This window comes from Ambystoma mexicanum, chromosome 10 (assembly GCF_040938575.1).
Source record: "Ambystoma mexicanum isolate Mex_15411 chromosome 10, UKY_AmexF1_1, whole genome shotgun sequence".
Lineage (NCBI taxonomy): Eukaryota > Metazoa > Chordata > Amphibia > Caudata > Ambystomatidae > Ambystoma > Ambystoma mexicanum.
Window position 1 is genome coordinate 365,519,019 of NC_090932.1, and position 20,544 is coordinate 365,539,562.

A 20,544-nucleotide genomic window follows, 5' to 3' on the forward strand; every position below is an offset into this window, starting at 1 on the left:
TAGCATGTGGTGCTATAGTAGAGAAAAGCAAAAAAATGAAACAAAGAATGTTTTCAAACAAACCCAAAAAAAGCTCTTTTAAGAGCCACCATTGTAGAATAAATGATTTACATTGAGTTTAAACCTCCCCACCCCCAATAATTGACCATGCCGTCCACGGACTTTGCAGTAGTCCGCTGACATTGCATGTGCCATCCGGTTCCTTTAAGCACGCCAGGCATGGAAAGGGGACTGCAGAGACCGCGGACGGTCGTGGATGTTTCCAGATATCGAGGGAGCAGCCACTCAGGTTTTGTGGTTCTGGTGTACAGGAAGACTGGGTAGCAAGTGTTATCTTTGTTGTGTAAAGTGAAGATGGCTATGGCTTTGAGTGTCGGGATGGTGGGTGATTCTTGGATCCATTGGTTGATGGTGTACTGTGAGCAGTTGTTAGGAAAGATTTCGTAATTGTAGGTAATTTTCCTTCCATGTGGCAACCCCTAAGCTTTTTGCTGTTGTTTTTCACCTTGTTCTTGACTTTGCCAGAGAAGTGCAGCCTTCTGCTGCACTCCTCTGGGCTTTCGCTCCTTTTCTTATGGGGAAACTGACATGCCCTTAAGACAGTCAGTACCGGGGAACGCTGTTTCCCGTAGTTTCTTTTATCATGTTGCGGCTTTAGTGCAACATGACCCAAGAGGGCACTGTAAGCTAAGTTACAGCTCTCTTGGGTCTCTAGCCATCTACAGGCCCTAGATACTCATTTAGGATTGTATTTGATCGGTGCAAGTAATTCAGGGGCGGGAATGGTGGCAGCGATCGTTTCTTTGTATTTTGAGCTCCTTTTGGTGTTCTAAGCGCGTTTCTCGCGCTTAACCCAAAATGGTGGCCTGGCTCCCAAAATGGCCAGACCACGAGGCTCCTTTGTCCTGTCCGCTGACCGTCTTGCTCCCTTCACCTTACCCAGGTTGTGCCGACCCGGGGCCTTCCTTATTTGGGCATGTGCTTTCCCGCGAAACACGGATGCTTTCGCGGGCTTCTACATGTCTTGTGTGTGCCTCCAGGATGTGGGCTGGGATGTCTGGTCCCAATACACATCCTGGGTGCCAGAGATTCTAGGGTGGTGTGAATGCCTCGGACCACCGTGGTCCGTGATTGGTCCAGGTATGGTGTGAGTGTTGATGAGCGGATCTCCCATTGGGTCCCCTCCGTTTTGGCGCGAAGGGAACCGTGGATAAGAGGGGGCTGGAAACACCACTACCATGTCGATCTCCTGAGTTCTCACGAACGAAGGAATACAGGAGCCAAGTATCCTGCAACCAAGAGGCTGGACCGAGGAATCGCTGGTGACCCGCTGAAGGACTTCTCCTCTGCACTGCTGTCGCCTTGTGAAACCCTTTTCACCTTTGATCGAACCAGAAGGCCTGTACTGGTACTTTGACCTTTGGAATAGCGGGAACAGCTATTCTCGGCATCTTCACCATCTCCTGCCAGTAAGCTTTCGGAAGCGTCTCTGGGCCATCCAGTTGACTGACCAGCTTACACGGGAGTCTTGCTCTGTAACCGCCGCCAGGTTGTGTTGTATTTCGAGTCCTGGTCACTCTCACACGCTTCGTACACTTGGCGTTCCCAAGTCTGAAGTGAGTAGTGTACATTTGGCTCGGATACACACGGCCCCTCCGTTGCCCTGCTGTGGTGACAAAACTGTGCAGGTTTCTTCGATTGGGACATCTTTTTACTCAACACGACGATGAGGCATTCCCTGCTCTTCTGAACCTGCCAGCTGCTGAAACTGACGCGGAGAAGCCTGGGTCTGCTTGCATCGGGGACCGGTGAGTAGTTTAGCTAGGATCTGGTCGCCCTCCTGCAGGAGCCCATTGCTTTTCCCCGCTGTGTCAAACAGCACCCTTTTGCCGTACTCGCGCTCTGCTGCTGCCCACTGTGGAGGCTGCGCTTGAGTCGCGGAACTTGTTCTTCTTCTGTAAGCACTAAACTGAACTGCCTGACTTCCTTCGAAGAGCTTCTCCTTTTGCCCGTTGGCACCAGCGCGTGCAGGTACTTTGAGCACAAGGCTCCACTCTTCGCAGGGCTCGGACTTCCATCTAGTTAGGTGCCTCTGAAGGCGAACTGAGTCTAAAGCATTGTATCGCACTGCCTGTTTTCCTTCCCTTGCAGGTGGACTACACATTTCGTGCCTCTAATGCTTGAGACTGTCGTATTTGTATATATATTGTTTTGATATGGTATGTGTTGGTTTAACATTGTGATATTGTGACTTTCTCGCTACGGTCGTTGTTTTAAAGGTCTTAAAATAAATGTGTATATATTTTTTATATAACACCTGTTTGGAGTAGTTTGTAAGTGATCTTGCTTTGTGTGCTCATTGCGGGCTTTCAATCACCCTCACCCCTCTTGAGACCTAGTCTTGACCGCCGTGATTGCTACCTTGATTGGTCTGGCTCGTCCAGAGGTTACCCTGTTCCAAGTAATTAGGTTGGCCTTCTGAACTTCTGCGCCACCAGGACAGAGTTCAGAAATCCGTCTTAACAAATTGGTGTATAGCGGTGGGATATGACTGAAGGTATCCAGTGTTGCGCACGAACTAAGGCATTTCAGGTTATTCCAACCAGGACACGTAGTGAATTGTTGTAGTATAACTTTAAAAAGGCCATAGTCCTATCTAACAGTATGTAAACAAATACCTTGTTAACTTTAAATGCTTCCAAATCAGAAACATTGAAGAAGATGTGTGCGGAGAGAGGTGTTTCCTCTCAAGGCACGAAATTGGAAATGATCCAAAGAATCGTGGCGTGGCAAGAAGCGCAGCTTGACGCTATAACTTCTGAGGACAGTGCGGAAGGTGGTGGGGCTGCTCTCACTGGTAGAACCGACGGTTCTGCCGCCGCACCGATCCATCGCGACCACGAGGACAGGGAGGACGAGATGTCTAATGTTTCCTCTGCCAGTGCTGATGGGGAGGCTATGCTTGAATTCAAGAAGCAAGAGCTGCGGTTTAGGCAGCAGGAGCTTGAATTCAGCATAGCCAAACTAAAAATCGAACAGGAAGAACAACAAAAAGACAGGGATCACCAGTTGGAACTGGCCAAGCTTCAGGTTGCAAATGGGTCCAAGGGTCCTGGACATGGGTCTGGGGCCTCCTCTCATCCACGGTTTCCGAAAGATCTGCTCAGTGTGTATGAAGAAAGGAATGACATTATGGACTGGCTGAATGCGTTTGAGTATGCATGCGAAGTTCAACAAGTTGACAATTCTGATAAAATTGCCTGGTTACTCAGCAGACTGCCCCATTCTGGCTGTAGTGCCATCATGGAAATGTCGAAGGCTGAGCGAGCTGATTTCGCAATGTTAAAGCAAACTCTCATTTTAAAGTTTGGGAAGACTCCGGCCCAATATTTGAAACGTTTCAGAGAGTATAAGAAAAAGGAAGGTGGTACTTGGGTATCTTATGTCACTGAATCCTTGAAAAACTTAACTGGCTGGGTCGAAGGTTATAAGGTTTCTACTTTCGAAGGCATGATAAATCTTGTCATGCTGGAACACATTTTTGCTTCTTCTTCCCCAGAGCTTAAGCAGCATTTGGCCGATTCGAAGGAGATAGATCCTAAGAAGCTGGCCATTGCAGCAGACTTATGGGTGTTACATTGAGTGTCCCATAAGGACAAAACTCATCCTGGTAAGCAGGAGGAAGGGAAAAAGTCCAAAGATATGGAGGGTGGAGAATCTGCTAAATCTTCTTCTCATAAGGGCCACAAAAAGAAAAGTAAGGGTAAGACACAAGAGAACTCACAGGGTAGTGGAGGTCCGCATCCGAAACAGAACTTTGGTTACAATAAGCCTCCCTATGTAAACAGACCCAATGGATCTTGTTTTGATTGTGGAGCAACTGACCATGTGAAGGGGGATCCCCGGTGTAAGGTTAGACCTTTGGGGGTCCACTCCGCTAATCTGGCCTTCTCCTCCTACGAGGAAGAAGAGATTACAGGAGCATCCTTCTCCTCAGACTCATTTCCCAGCGGGATAGAGGCTGAGGTAGTTTTAGTGTCCCTGGGTTCCTGGGAGCCTAAAGTCGCAGAGGCTTATGCTAGGATTCCGGATAATACCAAGCACTACTTTAAAGACAGTGTGCTGATCAATGGAGTAGATACTCCAGCTCTTAGGGATAGTGGGTGCAGTCGCACTGTAGTGGATTCTACCTTGGTAGACTCAGAGGAATTTGCCAGAGCTACTCTGATGCCCACTAAGTTGGCTGACGGCCCACTCCGTATGTTCCCAGTAATACTTGTAAATCTTACTTTAAATGGTACAGCAGTCAGGATTCCAGTGAGCATTCAGAGAAACGTCCCGGGAAAGGTCTTGTTAGGTAATGATCTCAGAGCTTTAGGGCTCGTGGAAGACACTGCCGAAAGACCCTACACACGGTCTCAAGCACGGGCAGCATTGGCCAAGTCCAATATGCCGCCCCAGCCGAAGGGGAAACCCAAGGCGAAAGGAGTCGACAAGTCAAGACGAGGGAAAGAGAATATTCCCCCGAGCTCGCCTACCACTGCGGTGGAGGAAGTTGGTCAATCGACCGGGCCTGACGAGGAGGTGGCGATGCCTGAAGTATTCGACCCCAACGATCATCCTGAACTAAAAGACTTGTTAGTTGAAGGAGGTCCTGATAGGGACGAATTCAGTAAAGGCCAACGTGAGTGCCCATCTCTGGAAGGCCTAAGGAGACAGGCCTGCTCCCAACTTGAGGGTGAACCTCCTGGGACGCATAGGATTTATTGGGAAGGTGGACTCCTGTATAGTGAGCCCACAGAGTCTACAGAAGGAGACCATAGGAGGTTGGTGGTTCCCCTTGCTGTTAGGCCCTTCCTCCTGCAGTTGGCGCATGAAGTTCCCCTTGCTGGTCACCTTGGTAGGAAGAGGACCAAGCAAAGGTTATCCATGCACTTCTACTGGCCCAAGATGGGGGTGCAAGTAGAAAGTCACTGCAGGATTTGTGCCTCCTGCCAGTTGTCTGGTAAGGTTGGCGCGACAATCCAAGCTCCGTTGGTACCGCTCCCAGTTGTGGGGGTACCATTTGAAAGGGTAGGGATCGACATCGTTGGTCCCCTTGACCCGCAAACATCCTCGGGCAATAGGTTTATCCTGGTGCTGGTCGACCATGCAACCAGGTATCCTGAGGCCATCCCATTGAAAACTGTAACTGCCAAGTCAGTTGCAAAAGCTTTACTCGGCATATTTACTAGGGTTGGCTTCCCTAAAGAAGTTGTGTCAGATCGTGGCAGCAACTTTATGTCGAAGTATATGCAGGCTATGTGGAAAGAATGTGGGGTCACCTACAAGTTCTCTTCTGCATACCACCCCCAGACCAAAGGTCTGGTGGAACGTTTCAACAGAACGTTAAAGAGCATGATTGGGGCTCTGGAGGAACCTCAGAGAAGAAAATGGGATCTTCTTTTACCATGCTTACTGTTTGCCTACCGAGAGGTACCACAGGAGGGTGTTGGCTTCAGCCCCTTCGAACTTCTGTTCGGTCATCCCGTACGGGGACCCTTAGCCATCGTCAAAGAGGGATGGGAGATGCCCACTCCCCCTGTTACTACCAACGTAGTTGATTATGTGCTAGGGCTCAGAAAACGTATGGTACTTCTGATGGGCTTGGCTAGTGATAAATTGAAGGCAGGACAAGCGCTGGTGAAACATTGGTATGACCAGAAAGCTTCCCTCATCAACTTTACACCTGGTCAGCAAGTCCTGATCATGAATCCCATAAGGCCTCGAGCTTTACAGGACAAATGGTCAGGCCCTTACACAGTGGTGGAGCCCCTGGGTGAGGTTAACTATTTAGTGGACCTTGGAAGGCCTGGACAGGCTCCAAAAGTGTTTCACTTGAATAGGCTGAAGGCTTTCGTCCCAAGAGTCGAAATCGCAGCACTGCTACTGGCTTCAGACGTTGAGGAAGAGGAGTCTGAACCTCTCCCCGACCTGTTCCAAAGCGGTCCTTCAGATAGCTCCTTTGAGGGTGTCCGAGTGGCCCCTCACCTGACTTCTGATCAGCAGGCTGAGGTGAAAAGTTTGCTTAGGCAGTTTTCCCCCCTGTTTTCACAGTCGCCTGGTTTGACACCTTGGTGCAAACATAACATAGACACAGGAGACAGTGTACCTACCAAAAGTAGGGGATACAGGTTGTCAGATAAAGTACGGTCTTATATTAAGACCGAGGTCAACAAGATGTTAGACCTTGGGGTGATTGAACCTTCTAGTAGTCCTTTGTCCAGCCCAGTGGTTTTGGTTCCAAAGGCAGGCACTTCTGAATTGAGGTTCTGCGTGGATTACAGGGCTCTGAATGCTGTCACCAAGACAGATGCACACCCCTTGCCTCGAACAGATGAGCCTGTGGATACTTTGGGTGCCTCCAAGTACCTCAGCACGTTTGACCTCACTGCTGGCTATTGGCAAATAGCGTTAGCAGAACATGCCAAGGAGAAGACAGCATTTTCTACTCCAGACGGCCTTTACCAATTCCGGGTAATGCCGTTCGGGTTGAAGAATGCACCTGCCACTTTCCAGAGGTTTGTGAATCATGTGTTGAATGGGTTGGACGAATTCTGTCTTGCATATCTGGACGATATAGCAGTTTTCAGTGCCACTTGGGAAGACCATGTGAAACACCTCGGGATTGTGCTCCAGGCTCTTCAGAAAGCACACCTGACCATAAAGGCTAGTAAATGCCAGATTGGACAAGGCTCAGTGGTTTACCTTGGACATGAAGTAGGTGGAGGGAGGATACAGCCTCTACCCAGTAAAGTACAAGCAGTACAAGACTGGCCTACCCCCACTACGCAAACCCAAGTGAGAGCCTTCTTAGGACTCACTGGGTATTACCGCAATTTTGTGGCAGACTATGGCACCATAGCTGCTCCTCTGACTGCCCTCACAACTCCGAAGAAACCCAAGAAGGTAACTTGGACCGACGAGTGTGAGAAGGCCTTCAATGGCTTAAAAGACTCCTTGTGCCAGGCCCCTGTCCTCAGGGCCCCTGATTATCAAAGACCTTTTATCGTGCAGACGGACGCCTCTGACACTGGGATAGGAGCTGTACTATCACAAGTAGATGAGAAGGGTAAGGAACACCCTATCGGTTTTATTAGTCGCCAGGTTAAGGACAGAGAGCTCAGATGGTCCACGGTAGAGAAAGAATGTTTCTCTGTTGTGTGGGCCCTAAGGAAGCTGAGGCCCTACCTCTATGGGACCCACTTCACTGTGCAAACTGACCATAAGCCGTTAAAGTGGCTAATGAACATGAAGGGGGAGAATCCAAAGTTGCTTAGGTGGTCCATAAGTCTACAAGGCTTCGACTTCACTATTGAGCATAGGCCAGGTGTCCAACATAGCAATGCTGATGGGTTGTCCAGAATGTTTAACCGACCTGAACAAGAGACTCATCCAGGGGTGGATTAGTTCCCCCTGTCCATAGTCTGGGAGGGGCGAGTGTTAGGAAAGATTTCGTAATTGTAGGTAATTTTCCTTCCATGTGGCAACCCCTAAACTTTTTGCTGTTGTTTTTCACCTTGTTCTTGACTTTGCCAGAGAAGTGCAGCCTTCTGCTGCACTCCTCTGGGCTTTCGCTCCTTTTCTTATGGGGAAACTGACATGCCCTTAAGACAGTCAGTACCGGGGAACGCTGTTTCCCGTAGTTTCTTTTATCATGTTGCGGCTTTAGTGCAACATGACACAAGAGGGCGTTGTAAGCGTGTTTCTCGCGCTTAACCCACGAGGCTCCTTTGTCCTGTCCGCTGACCGTCTTGCTCCCTTCACCTTCCCCAGGTCGTGCCGACCCGGGGCCTTCCTTATTTGGGCATGTACATTCCCGCAAAACACGGATGCTTTCGCGGGCTTCTACATGTCTTGTGTGTGCCTCCAGGATGTGGGCTGGGATGTCTGGTCCCAATACACATCCTGGGTGCCAGAGAGTCTAGGGTGGTGTGAATGCCTGGGACCACCGTGGTCCGTGATTGGTCCACGTATGGTGTGAGTGTTGATGAGCGGATCTCCCATTGGGTCCCCTCCGTTTTGGCGCGAAGGGAACCGTGGATAAGAGGGGGCTGGAAACACCACTACCATGTCGATCTCCTGAGTTCTCACGAACGAAGGAATACAGGAGCCAAGTATCCTGCAACCAAGAGGCTGGACCGAGGAATCGCTGGTGATCCGCTGAAGGACTTCTCCTCTGCACTGCTGTCGCCTTGTGAAACCCTTTTTACCTTTGATCGAACCAGAAGGCCTCTACTGGTACTTCGACCTTTGGAATAGCGGGAACAGCTATTCTAGGCATCTTCACCATCTCCTGCCAGTAAGCCTTCGGAAGCGTCTCTGGGCCATCCAGTTGACTGACCAGCTTACACGGGAGTCTTGCTCTGTAACCGCCGCCAGGTTGTGTTGTATTTCGAGTCCTTGTCACTCTCACACGCTTCGTACACTTGGCGTTCCCAAGTCTGAAGTGAGTAGTGTACATTTGGCACGGATACACACGGCCGCTCCGTTGCCCTGCTGTGCTGACAAAACTGTGCAGGTTTCTTCGATTGGGACGTCTTTTTACTCAACACGACGACGAGGCGTTCCCTCCTCTTCTGAACCTGCCAGCTGCTGAAACTGACGCGGAGAAGCCTGGGTCTGCTTGCATCGGGGACCGGTGAGTAGTTTAGCTAGGATCTGGTCGCCCTCCTGCAGGAGCCCATTGCTTTTCCCCGCTGTGTAAAACAGCACCCTTTTGCCGTACTCGCGCTCTGCTTCTGCCCACTGTGGAGGCTGCGCTTGAGTCGCGGAACTTGTTCTTCTTCTGTAAGCACTAAACTGAACTGCCTGACTTCCTTCGAAGAGCTTCTCCTTTTGCCCGTTGGCACCAGCGCGTGCAGGTACTTTGAGCACAAGGCTCCACTCTTCGCAGGGCTCGGACTTCCATCTAGTTAGGTGCCTCTGAAGGCGAACTGAGTCTAAAGCATTGTATCGCACTGCCTGTTTTCCTTCCCTTGCAGGTGGACTACACATTTCGTGCCTCTAATGCTTGAGACTGTCGTATTTGTATATATATTGTTTTGATATGGTATGTGTTGGTTTAACATTGTGATATTGTGACTTTCTCGCTACGGTCGTTGTTTTAAAGGCCTTAAAATAAATGTGTATATATTTTTTATATAACACCTGTTTGGAGTAGTTTGTAAGTGATCTTGCTTTGTGTGCTCATTGCTGGCTTTCAGTCACCCTCACCCCTCTTGAGACCTAGTCTTGACCGCCGCGATCGCTACCTTGATTGGTCTGGCTCGTCCAGAGGTTACCCTGTTCCAAGTAATTAGGTTGGCCTTCTGAACTTCTGCGCCACCAGGACAGAGTTCAGAAATCCGTCTTAACAGCAGTCTGGATCACCTGTGAAATTGGATTTGAAGAATTTGAAGATTTCTGGTATAGAGTTCGAGGAATGAAGTGAGTGGACTTGTTCCCGTTTTGCGACTGTATGGTTACTTTGAAGCATCCAGACATAATTGTAGTTCACTGTGGAGGGAACTGTTTGGGCTATGTCACTGGAATTTACAGTTTGTCATGAAGGATACATTTGCAAAGTTAATGGAACTGTTTCCATGTTAGAAGATTGTTTTTTCTCGCATAGCTCAAAGACAAATGTGGAAACATTCTAATTTATTTTATCCACAAATGGAGAAATCCCGGCGCAGGGTAAACAAAGCTATATGTGCTTTATTGCAGGATTCTGCAATTACATCTTTTCAAAATAAAAATATCAAGTTGCATATTGTGAATATTTTTTGAGGAGATGGATTGCATTTGGCTGATGTCAGAATTTTTCTTTTGAATATCCAAAATGCACTGCAACAGTTTTTGTGAACACATGAAATATGTAGTGAAGTATTTTTAAGTAGTTTTAATAGATAAAAAGCAAAAACGAAAGAAATTAGAAGCAGTTTTTCTGAAAGTTAGAAAAAATGTATTCAGTAGAACATTTGTTAGTTCAGTATATTTAACCCCCATAAAATAAAATAAAAGGATCTTTTAAGAGCCACCATTTTAAAAAACAAGTTAATTGATTTTATTTCCCCCACCCCACGCCTGGAATTTTGCAGGTGTCCATGGACTATCGTACTGTCCGTGGACTAAGCAGGCTGTAAAAGGTCCTGTGATATATTTTTTCTTTTTTTTAACTGTGAAAGGTGGCTCCAAAAATAACCTTTTTTTGTCTTTCTGGCTTTTATATTTTTTGGGGTTTTTGTTTTTTTGTAGGAGAGGTGGGGAGGTAAGATGGGGGTGGGAAGGGGCACCAACCACAGATATGGAGGGGCATCTAGACAGGGGAAGATGTTGGGTGTGCCTTAAATCTAAGATGGGGGCAGTGTTCGAAAGCACTCAGAAACGGCTTCTTCCTGCAGAGCAGTGTGTTGCAGTACATGCAGACAACTGTGATCCTCGAAAGGTAAGGATTGACAGCCTCCTGTATGGTCTGCGCGGCAGCCGACTGGATCTAATGCCCCACAGGAGTAGCCTGTGTGGTGGCAGGAGCGGTTGAGGAAGATAGGGTAGATACATTAACCCGCTTCTCCTTGATAAAGGAACAGCCTTAATCAGAGCATCCCGGGTGATTGGATGACATTTGTGATGTCATCTTTGATGTCCTGGGTGTTAGTTTTAGCAGTTTACAGCAGTGGCGTGAGTTATGGTTGCTTAGCTTACCATAACTGGGGAATTTCTGTGCGTTTCCGCTTTTGCTTGTAACCATAACGTCCCTTTAATTAAGTTTGTTCACTAAATATATAGATATTCTTAGTTATTGGCTTCTCGTATAATCTGGGACCATACATATGATATAATATGATACGGCATTTATAACGCGCCCACACACAAGTGTTTCAAGGTGCGACTAGGCAAGGGAGGGGAAACGGGGGAAAAAGAGAGACAGCGATCCTACTAGGCCAGGTGTCATTGAGTTTGTGCAAGTGCAAGGGAGCGGGGAAGGGGAAAAGTGCAGGGGGGACAGGGGAGGGGGCATTGCAAAGCAGTACATAGGATGTTTATGTTTGTGTTTATATAGCGCTTTATGCCAAAGCGCTGTACATTATAACAACAGGAATACAATAACAGTAGAAGCAATTACAAGATATGAGTCAAACCAGTAATACAGCAACTAGAGCAATTTGCCAGTGGAGATAAATGAGGGAAGAAGGGGTGGAGAGGGGAATGGAGTGGGGAACAGGAAGTGAAATATGCTGAAGGCGAGAGAGATGGAGAGAGGACATAAGAGGAGACAAGGCACGGGGAGAGAGGCAAGATGAGGAGGATAAAAGAGGGGTGGGGAGAGGGAAGGGCAGAGGAGGATCAGAGTATCAGGGAGGGGAGTGGAGAAGAAGAAATTTTAAGGAGACACGAAAGGAGGAATAAGTGGGGATGGAACGGATAGAGTGGGGAAGGGAGTTCCAGTGGAGGGGAACAAGGAGCTCCCCTCCACTGTATGACAGTAAAATAAATAAAGACCATAGATAGAAGTGCAGCCAGCTGGTGGCAAGTGCCGGGGTAAATGCAGACATCAGGTGTCAAGTGCTAGTAGGGGCTGTAAAAAGAAACAGTCCCTGAGTGAAAGGGTTGCCAGGGGGGCAGTGCAGGTGAGCAACTGGCAGAGGGAGACCTGGACCCGAGATCATAGGAAATCCAGATAAACCAGTGCAGTTTCAGATTCAGCCAGGAGATCAACATGGGAGAGGGGGAGAGAAAGCAGAAGCAAAGAGGAAGTTCTTGGTGTGCTTTCGCAACCGGAGATGGTTCTCCTCAAGTTTCAGAGAGGCAGGGAGGCTGTTCCAGAGGGAGGCCCCAGCAGAAGAAAGAGATCTACCACCAACTCGCTGCTTAGAGAAGCGAATAACCCTGAGGGAGTTTGAGGCGGATGAGCGAAGTGCTTGAGAAGGAAGCTATTTAGGAAGAGAGAGTTGAAGATATTGAGGCCCCAGGCCCTAGAAGGGCTTGTGGACAATGCAGAGTGTTTTGAACTTAATCCTCGCTGCCACTGGGAGCCAGTGCAGAGATTTCACTCCTGGAGAGATGCGATCCCCGGGCTTGAGGCCAAGGACAAGTCTTGCAGTCCTGTTTTGGATGAGTTGCAGAGGGCGGAGAGTAAAGGCAGGCAGATTTAGAAAGAGGCTGTTGCAGTAGTCCAGCCTAGAGAGAACCAGAGCTCTGGAGACCGTGAGCTTCTGGGGGAAGGAGAGGAAAGGGAGAATACCTCAGAGATGTGAGGAGAGAAGGAAAGTGTGGAGTCGAAGATGGCCCCAAGGTTTTTAGCCTCAAAGGTGAGAGCAGGATGAGGGCCAAGAGAGGCCGGCCAATGAGTGACAGGAAAGGAGGGGACGGGTGTGCCGATGAGCAGAATCGCAGTCTTACTGGCATTAAGGCAGAGATCATTGGCGGCACACCACTCCTGGACGGCGGACAGACAGTTAAAGATGATAGAGGGAGAGGTGGCTGAAGGGAGCCTGAAAATGAACTGAGTGTCATCCAAATAGCACTGAAAGTTTGGGCAGAGAGCGGCTATGCAGCTGGCCAGAAGTGCCAGGTATTGGCTAAACAGCCAGGGAGAAAGGTTAGACCCCTGATGAACACCACATGTAGAGAAGGAGATAGAGGAGAGGAAGGCCCCAAGTTAAACCTAGGAGGGTCGATCAGAGAGGAAGGAGGCCTACCAGTCCAGAGCCTGATCAGTGATACCCAGGTTATCCCAGAGACGGTTGAGCAGATGGCATGGTTGACCCTGTCAAAGGCAGAAGAGAGATCCAGTAAGATGAGGACACGGGGTGTTGGAATCAGGGTTGGAGAGCAGGTTTTCATGGATGTTCAGGAGAGCAGTTTCCGTGCTTCTGGCGGCTCTGAAGCCAGACTGATGGTCATGAAGACAACCAACAGATTCAGTGTGAAGATTAAGCTTGGAGATGGCCATCTTTTCCAGGAGTTTGCCCAGGAAAGGAGTGATGGAGATTGGATGATAGCTGGGCAGGCAGGGTCAGCAGAGGGTTTCTTAAGAACAGGGTGCACAAGGGAGTGCTTCACGGGGGAGGGGAAGACTCCAGTGGCGAAGCAGTGGTTACATAAATCAGCCAGGGCAGGAGCTAGGGTGTCAATGTGGTCCTTTATGGTTTTAGAGGAACAGGGGTGAACCAGTTTTGACAAGACTTTCATAGATCGGACTTGTCTAGAAACCTTGTCTGGGGAGAAAAGGGGAAAGGCAGAGAAGCAGGGAGGAGAGGTGGCCGAAGAAGGGCCAGGGGAAGAGCAGGGAGTAGATGGAGGAGGAGGAGAGGAAGAGAGAGGGGACAGGATGTCCTGGGTTTTAGAGATGAAATGAGAACCAGGGCCATGTAGAGGGCCTGGGAGGGGACATGAAAGGTAGAGACTGCAGCAGGATTGGCCAGCTCCTTGCAGATTTGAAAGAGTTTGGCCGAGTTGTTAGATGCCTCAGAGACGCGGGCTTGGATGTGGGCTCTCTTCTTGGTGCGGATAGAGAGCCGGTATTGCCTTTGGAGAAGGCGGCAGTCCAGTTTGTCAGAGGATGTACTAGAAGCACGCCATTTCCTCTTAGCCATCCTGCACTTGTGTTTAAGGGTGACTAGGTCAGAGTCGTACTAAGAGTTGCACTTGGCTTTGGGCTTCAAGCGGATCCTCATGACAGAGGCAAGAACATCAAGAGTGCCAGATATAGCAGAGCGGAGCATGGAAAGGGCTGTGTCAGGGTGTGAGTCAGCCAAAGGGGGACGGGGAGGTGAGAAGGTTGCGTCGAAAGCCTCAACTGACACACGCTTCATGGGTCGAATAACTGAGAAGGTGGGTGGCTGTGCTGGAGTTGGCTTAGCCTGAGGGGTAGAGAGGGTGAGATGGGAGGACAGGAGAAAGTGGTCACTCCAGGAGAGAGGAGTGGTCAGCAAGGTTTTCAAATTGTCAAATTATTTGATGAATTCTCTACCCTCACCCCATCGCCAGGACATCCCTGATGAGTGCATCTCAAGGTAAAGAGCAATAAATTAGGGTAAACGGGTAATTGAAATATTGCCCTTTTTGATCTTGTTTGTTGTACCCATTTAATGTTCCTCGCCACTTTTGAGATGCAGATTTTCAGCATATTTATTGTATGTTGTAAATGTTTTACTTTCCAGTTCCTGTAAACGAAGATATAGACATAAAACATATTTTTTGGAGCATGTTAAAAAGTGCCATGAACTTGATTGTTTCTATGTTTTCCAAATAAGGCAGCTGGCATTCAGACCTTAGGTGGTAGCGGAGCTCTCTGGCTTGGAGCTCAATTTCTCCACCGCTGGTACTGTGGCAGCACCCTAAATGAAAGAGCTGTTTACATCTCTCAGCCCACATGGGGTAAGTTAATTAACTCTACTCTTCAGATGCATGGAACAGCTCCTTTAAGCCTGTAATTGCATTCCCCCTCCTACCGCTTGGGTATATTATGAATTGCACCGAAGCAGAACTCTTGTTTCCTCAAACAGCATACTAGGATGAAAATCTGGGTGTTTGTGTTCTCCCTTACTTTCTCTGAATGTATGATCTAGTTGTCAGACTAAATTGCTTAACTCAATACAAGCTTTCAGTGTTAGGTTTAATTAAACTAGAGTATCATTAATCATTTAGGCCCCAGTAAAATTTGGAAGCCACGTTTTGTTCTAGTCAGTCACTTTAATTACTAACCTACACTATTTAATGTGCAGCGATATGCACTTGTTTCTAATCTAAAAACTCATCAGTGGTCTTTTTTTCGATCCAGCTGTCGGAAATTCGACCAAACTATTTTTGGTTGAATCATGTCACCCAGACACTATCCTTTGTACTCCTACGTCCCGTCCCCTTTCCTCCATACTTATGGGACATCTCTTCGTCCTGTGGGACGGGACCGGAGCACTTTGTAAAAAGTATCCAAACATTTTGCAAAAATGTTGTCCTTCCTCTCTTTCTTGCGCAGGGCCCGGCACGCGGCTGTCACCCCACCTACCTTGGCTCCGCCCTGCGCATCGCACATCAGTCCTTTTCACCGCTCGTTCGGGAATGGACGCACTTGCATCCACGGAAGATTGTCTTCCCTTTTTTACTCTCTGGCTCTCGCTAGCGATCGTGTACTAGTATGTCTATGTCGTTCAAACTAGACTTTCCAGATTGTTCATCGTGTCACTGTCGCTTCGCGAGGGCGGATCCCCATCCTCTTTGTCTAGAGTGTTTGGGTGTGGATCACTGTTGGGACTCCTGTTTTTACTGCGACTCCCTTTCGGTCCGGGCACTTCAACGTCGGTTGGAGCGGGGGGAGGAGGTGTTTCAACGGACTCCTCCTTCGCATTTTCAAGCGTTTATCGACGAAAAGAAGAAACGCCCGGTAAGTTTGTTACTTTTCAGAGCACCCCGGCCGGGAGACACCTTGCTGGGTTCTTCCCGAGCCGGGAGGAGCGTTGATCGCTCTGTCACCGGGGATTGCCCCGAGGTGCCTTGGGGGCCTAATGTTTATACCAGAGTTTTCAACAAGGTCTCTGTAAGGGGCCTGTGGATCCCGGAGTACACTCCGAGGCCCCTCCTGTGGGGGCTGCTTGTAGACTCAGTTCTACTGAGTCATGGGGTACCGGAGCTAGCTCTGAGGCCTTTTTATCGGCTTCCCTCAAAAATAAAACCGGGGTACGCCCCGAGGCCTTGGTTGGGCTTGGTGTTACCGAAGGGATGTTCCAGGCCCACGCTAGTAAGGCTGTTAACGGACCTGTGTCCGAGGTCCCTCGTACAGAGGCTAAAGTTACCAACATTTCTGAGAGGCCTGGCAAGGCCTTATCAGTGAAAGTCGTTTCTCACCGTTCCCACTCTTGTGGCGACGCCAGAACTGTTGAGGGGGCAAAGAAGGAAAGTTCTTCTTTTACCGGCAGTGCCGAGGTCCTTCCTGAGAAGGCTAATTTGGCTATTGGTATGTCGCAGAAACATTCCAGGCCTCATAGTACCAGTTCAGCCTAGGTTCCTTATGTTAAGACTAAAGTTAAGACCCCTGATCCATCGACAGGGACTCCTGCCTCACTTCCTGACGTGCCGCAGTTCCCCTCAGGTGATGACAAAATGGCGGCTGTTCCCGCCACGACCACAGCGGCCATTTTGGGTGCTACCCCTACAACTACGCCATTGGCCTCAGGTGAGGACTTGATTCTGTGTGTGAACTTAGAGTTCCTTGTGCGCATCCTTTTCACCCAGTTTATGACTGGAACGCTCGGATGCCCCTTCCGCACCATGTTTCGTTGCCTGTAGGGTCTGCACCTTTAATTTTTGTTGAATCCTCGGGAGATGGGCCTGTGTGGCAACCCTCCCTATTGCATCCCTGGAATTATCCTCTTCATGAGAGGCCTCCTCCGGTACCAAAACAGTCGCAGGAGGACGCCTTTTTCGGCAAAATTCAGACGCTCATGCGTACCGATCCCATGAGGGAATATTTCAAAGGGTTTTTAGGCAGATATGTCCACCCGCGCCTCCGTCTCCTCCCGCTCCTCCGGTGGCTCCGCCGGCGCCGCCCTTGCCTATGGTACCTTCCCCGACCCTTCCGCCATCGCCCCCATTGTCCCCTGTGGACAAGGCAGTGCCCGATACGGTTCAGCAGGATCCTGACCTGTCGGATGAGGCGCAGGGCGATCAGGACAACGAGGACCTGCCCCGCTCTATCAGAGCTTTCCATGACCGGGTACTGGACATGATGTCTTTTTTGGATGTACCGATGCCCGAGGCACCTGCACCGCAAGAGGGCGTGCTTTCTGGGGCGTTCACCCTGTCTCCTTTGGAGCGTACCGGCCTGTTCTTGCAGAAGGACGTTCTGGCCGAGGTCCGTAGGGTCTGGGAAAAGCCACACTCTGGACTTTTCGTCAATAAGAAAATTGACACGTGATACAGGCTGCATTCTTCGGAAGAGGTGGCCCTGTCGTCTTGTCCGCCCCCCTCCGCCACAATGGTAGCTGCGGCTACTTTACAGTCCAGGCCTGCAGCATCCTCTTCTACGACAGCTACTCAGGTTCTAGGGAAGGAGGGCAAGCTCCTCGACCCCCTTGGGAGGAAGATTTTCGCTAACTCGGCTTTGCAGCTCTGGCAGGCCAATGCAGAGCTAGTGTTAGCGGGGACAAATAGGAGGATGTGGAAAGGTCTGTCGGAGTTCGAGGAGTTCATTCCGGTCGAGAAGCTGGAGGACTTTAAAACGTCTGATGCCAGTGTCTTGGCCCAGGATTTGCTGGAGGCTGCGGCTCACCAAGTAGAGACTTCGGCTCGGGGCATTATTCTGGGAGTTGATACCTCCCGACAGGCGTGGTTGCATTGCACCAAATTTTCAAAGGAGGTGCAGGACAAGGTGTTGGACCTTCCGTTTGACGGTAAGGAGCTGTTCCATTCTACAACGGATGTGGAGCTGACCAAGACGAAGGACAGCACCCATACAGCTAAGTCCTTGTCAGTCCTAGTTAAAACTCCTTTTAAGACTCAGAGACCGTTATCACAAAGCCAGCCCTCTTCTGGGTTTAGAGATTTTCTAGACCGAAAATCTTGTAGAGTGGATGCTCCTTTGGGTAATAACCGCCGGAGGCAAAAACGGACTCGGTTTTTCTCCCGCTCCTCAGCCTCCTCCACAGGTTCAAGTAGTAACACCACTGAAAAGCCTACAAAATGAGGGTTCTCCGCGCTCGCACGAGACCCCGGTGGGAGGACACGTTGCATCTCATTGGGTGGCGTGGCAGACCATCACCAAAGACAGGTGGGTCTTGTCAGTCGCTCGGGCGGGCTTCCGCTTACCCTTACCCCCACCCCACCCTTCAACCCTCCTTTCCAGCAGTCGAGTTCGTCCTCCCGAGAGCCGAGATTCAGAAACTTTTGGATCTCGATGCTGTGGAACCCGTTCCCCTGAGGGAACGAGGGGAGAGCTTCTACTGCCGGCTGTTTACGGTGCCCAAACCCAACCAGGCTGGCCTGCGCACCATCCTAGACCTTTGCTAGTTTAATCTTTTCCTACCCCAAGAGAAGTTCAAGATGATCACGCCCGGCCAGATACGGTCCTCCTTGCAGAGGGGCGATTGGCTCAGCGTGGTGGACCTCGAGGATGCGTACATGCATATTCTGATTTGGAATCCACACAGGAGATATCTCTGCTTCTCTGTGGGAGAGGAGCACTTCCAATTTCGAGTGCTTCCTTTTGGCCTCAGCTCTGCGCCGCATATCTTCACAAAGATGATGTTGGTGATCGCGGCCTATCTTCGTCTGCAGGGTATCCATGTGTATCCATATTTGGACGACTGGCTCTTGCGCAGCCCGTGCCCTTTGAAAGCCGCCTGCAATATTCAGTCTCTCCTCCAGCTCCTGTTCCACCTTGGGCTGTCGGTGAACTGGCAGAAATCTTCCATGACGGTCTCGCAGGACTTGATTTTCCTGGATTTTCGCTGGAACACGATCGACTGCAGAGTGTACTTGACCGGGGACAGAATGGCGGACCTGTTGGCCACTTGTCAGATGTTTGCGCAGTCGGAGAGCATGTCGGCCTGGTGGTTCCAGAGACTTCTGGGCCTCATGGCCTCGTGCCTGTTGGCTCTTCCTCTTGATCGTCTCAAGATGAGGCGGACTCAGATGGCTCTTCAGAGTTCTTGCTGTCAGGCTGTGGACCCGGACTCCAAGTTGATAATGATTCCGGCTTCCATGAGAGTGGACCTGGAGTGATGGTCGTCTCTCAGCAATCTGTCGGTGGGTGCAGGGTTTCAGGACCCAGTCCCTATGTTGGCGGTCAAGACGGACTCCTCCCTTCTAGGGCGGGGTGCGACATTGGATCTTCTTCAGGTCTCGGATCTTTGGTCGCATCAGGACAAGCTCCTCCACATAAATCATCTGGAGCTTCTGGCGATCTTCCTTGCGCTCAAGGTGTTCAGACCGATCATTGCCAACAAAGTGGTCCGTATCCGCACGGACAATGTGGTGTCGATGTATTACATCAACAAGCAAGGGGGAACCAAGTCTCCCCCCCTCGTGGACCTGTCCATCCAGATTTGGGAGTGGGCGGTCTTCATGGGGTCTGGCTTCTTGCAGTACACATCCCGGGTCAGCTGAATGTCACGGCAGAGGCCCTCAGCCAGGGGACAATGGTCTGCTATGAGTGGGAGTTGAAGGCGGAGGTCCTCTCATGGATTTTCCTGTGCTGGGGCACACCGGAAGTGGACCTCTTCGCTACGATGGCAAAAAATAAGCTTCATCTGTATGCCTCCAGAAGCAGACTGGGAGTTTCCTCTCTGGGGGATGCTCTTGAGATTCCATGGCACAACATGACGGCTTATGCTTTCCCGCCTCTCCCTCTGGTTCACCGGATAATTTGCAAATTGAAGAGCTCGGTGAACTGTTCTCTTCTACTCATAGCCCTGTGGTGGCCAGACAGATTTTGGTTCTCAGAACTTCAAAACATGTCGGTGTATCCGCCGATCAGGTTACCGGTGACCCCCGATCTTCTTCACCAAGGGGAACAGCAGCTGTGGCACCCCTCCCCACAATCGCTCAGCTTGGCAGCATGGAGCCTGGGTTCAAGTCTTTAGAACATCTTAACTTGTCTGCGGATAACATGCGTATTATCCAGGCAGCCAGAAAACCCTCGACTAGGTCCCAGTACAGAAGCAAATGGCTCAGGTTCTGTCATTGGTGTTTAAGCAAGCAGTTGGACCCAAGGGGGGCTACAATTGACACGGTACTGTCCTTTGTATCCTTCTTCGCAGAATCAGGTGTCCACGTTCTGTCATGCAAGACTTATCTTTCAGCGGTTTCCGCTTACCTTTCTACAGACCAATGCTCTTACTCTCTGTGTAACCCAGTGGTTAAGAGGCATTTTGCAGGCTTGACGTGCCTTTATCCTCCGACTCGTAGTCCGCACCCGACGTGGGATCTAAATGTGGTCCTAACGGCGTTGTGCCATAAACCTTTCGAACCAATGGCCACGGTGGACCTCAAGCACCTGTCGTGGACTTCAGCAAGGCGTGTGAGTGAGCTGAGTGGCTTTGTCAGTGGAGCATCCTTTCTTGGTATTTCACAAGGATAAGGTGGTCCTACGGACAAATCCTGCTTTCCTGACGAAGGTGGTATCTGAGTACCATCTGAACCAGTTGATCTCCCTGCCGGTCTTTTTTCCGAACCCTGCCTCAGAGGCAGAAAGGGTTCTGCATTGTCTCGATGTCAGAAGGGCTCTTAAGTTCTATCTGGACAGAACATCTGAGTTTAGGAGTTCTTCTCAACTGTTTGTGACCTTTGTTAACCCACAGCGTAAGCAGATCTCTAAGGCGACTATTTCTCAGTGGATCGCCGCCTGCATTACGGAGTCTTACACCGTCCAAGGGCTAAAGCCTCCTAAAGGTATTCATGCACACCTGGTGCGGGGCAAGGCAGCCGCGGTTGCCTTTCAGAAATATGTCCCCTGGGAGACCATCGCGAAGGCGGATACTTGGGCCTCCCCATCTGCTTTTTGTAAACATTATTGTCTTGACATGA

General features: G+C 49.9%; 1 protein-coding gene across 1 annotated transcript in view; it reads left to right on the plus strand.

The window, feature by feature from the left end:
- Positions 1 to 20,544, plus strand: part of GOT1L1 (glutamic-oxaloacetic transaminase 1 like 1) — an 874,697-nt gene that overhangs the window by 272,935 nt on the left and 581,218 nt on the right. Inside the window, exon 3 of the mRNA XM_069617952.1 lies at positions 14,280 to 14,403. Coding sequence (XP_069474053.1) covers positions 14,280 to 14,403 — 124 coding nt within the window. The remainder of the gene's footprint in view (positions 1 to 14,279; positions 14,404 to 20,544) is intronic.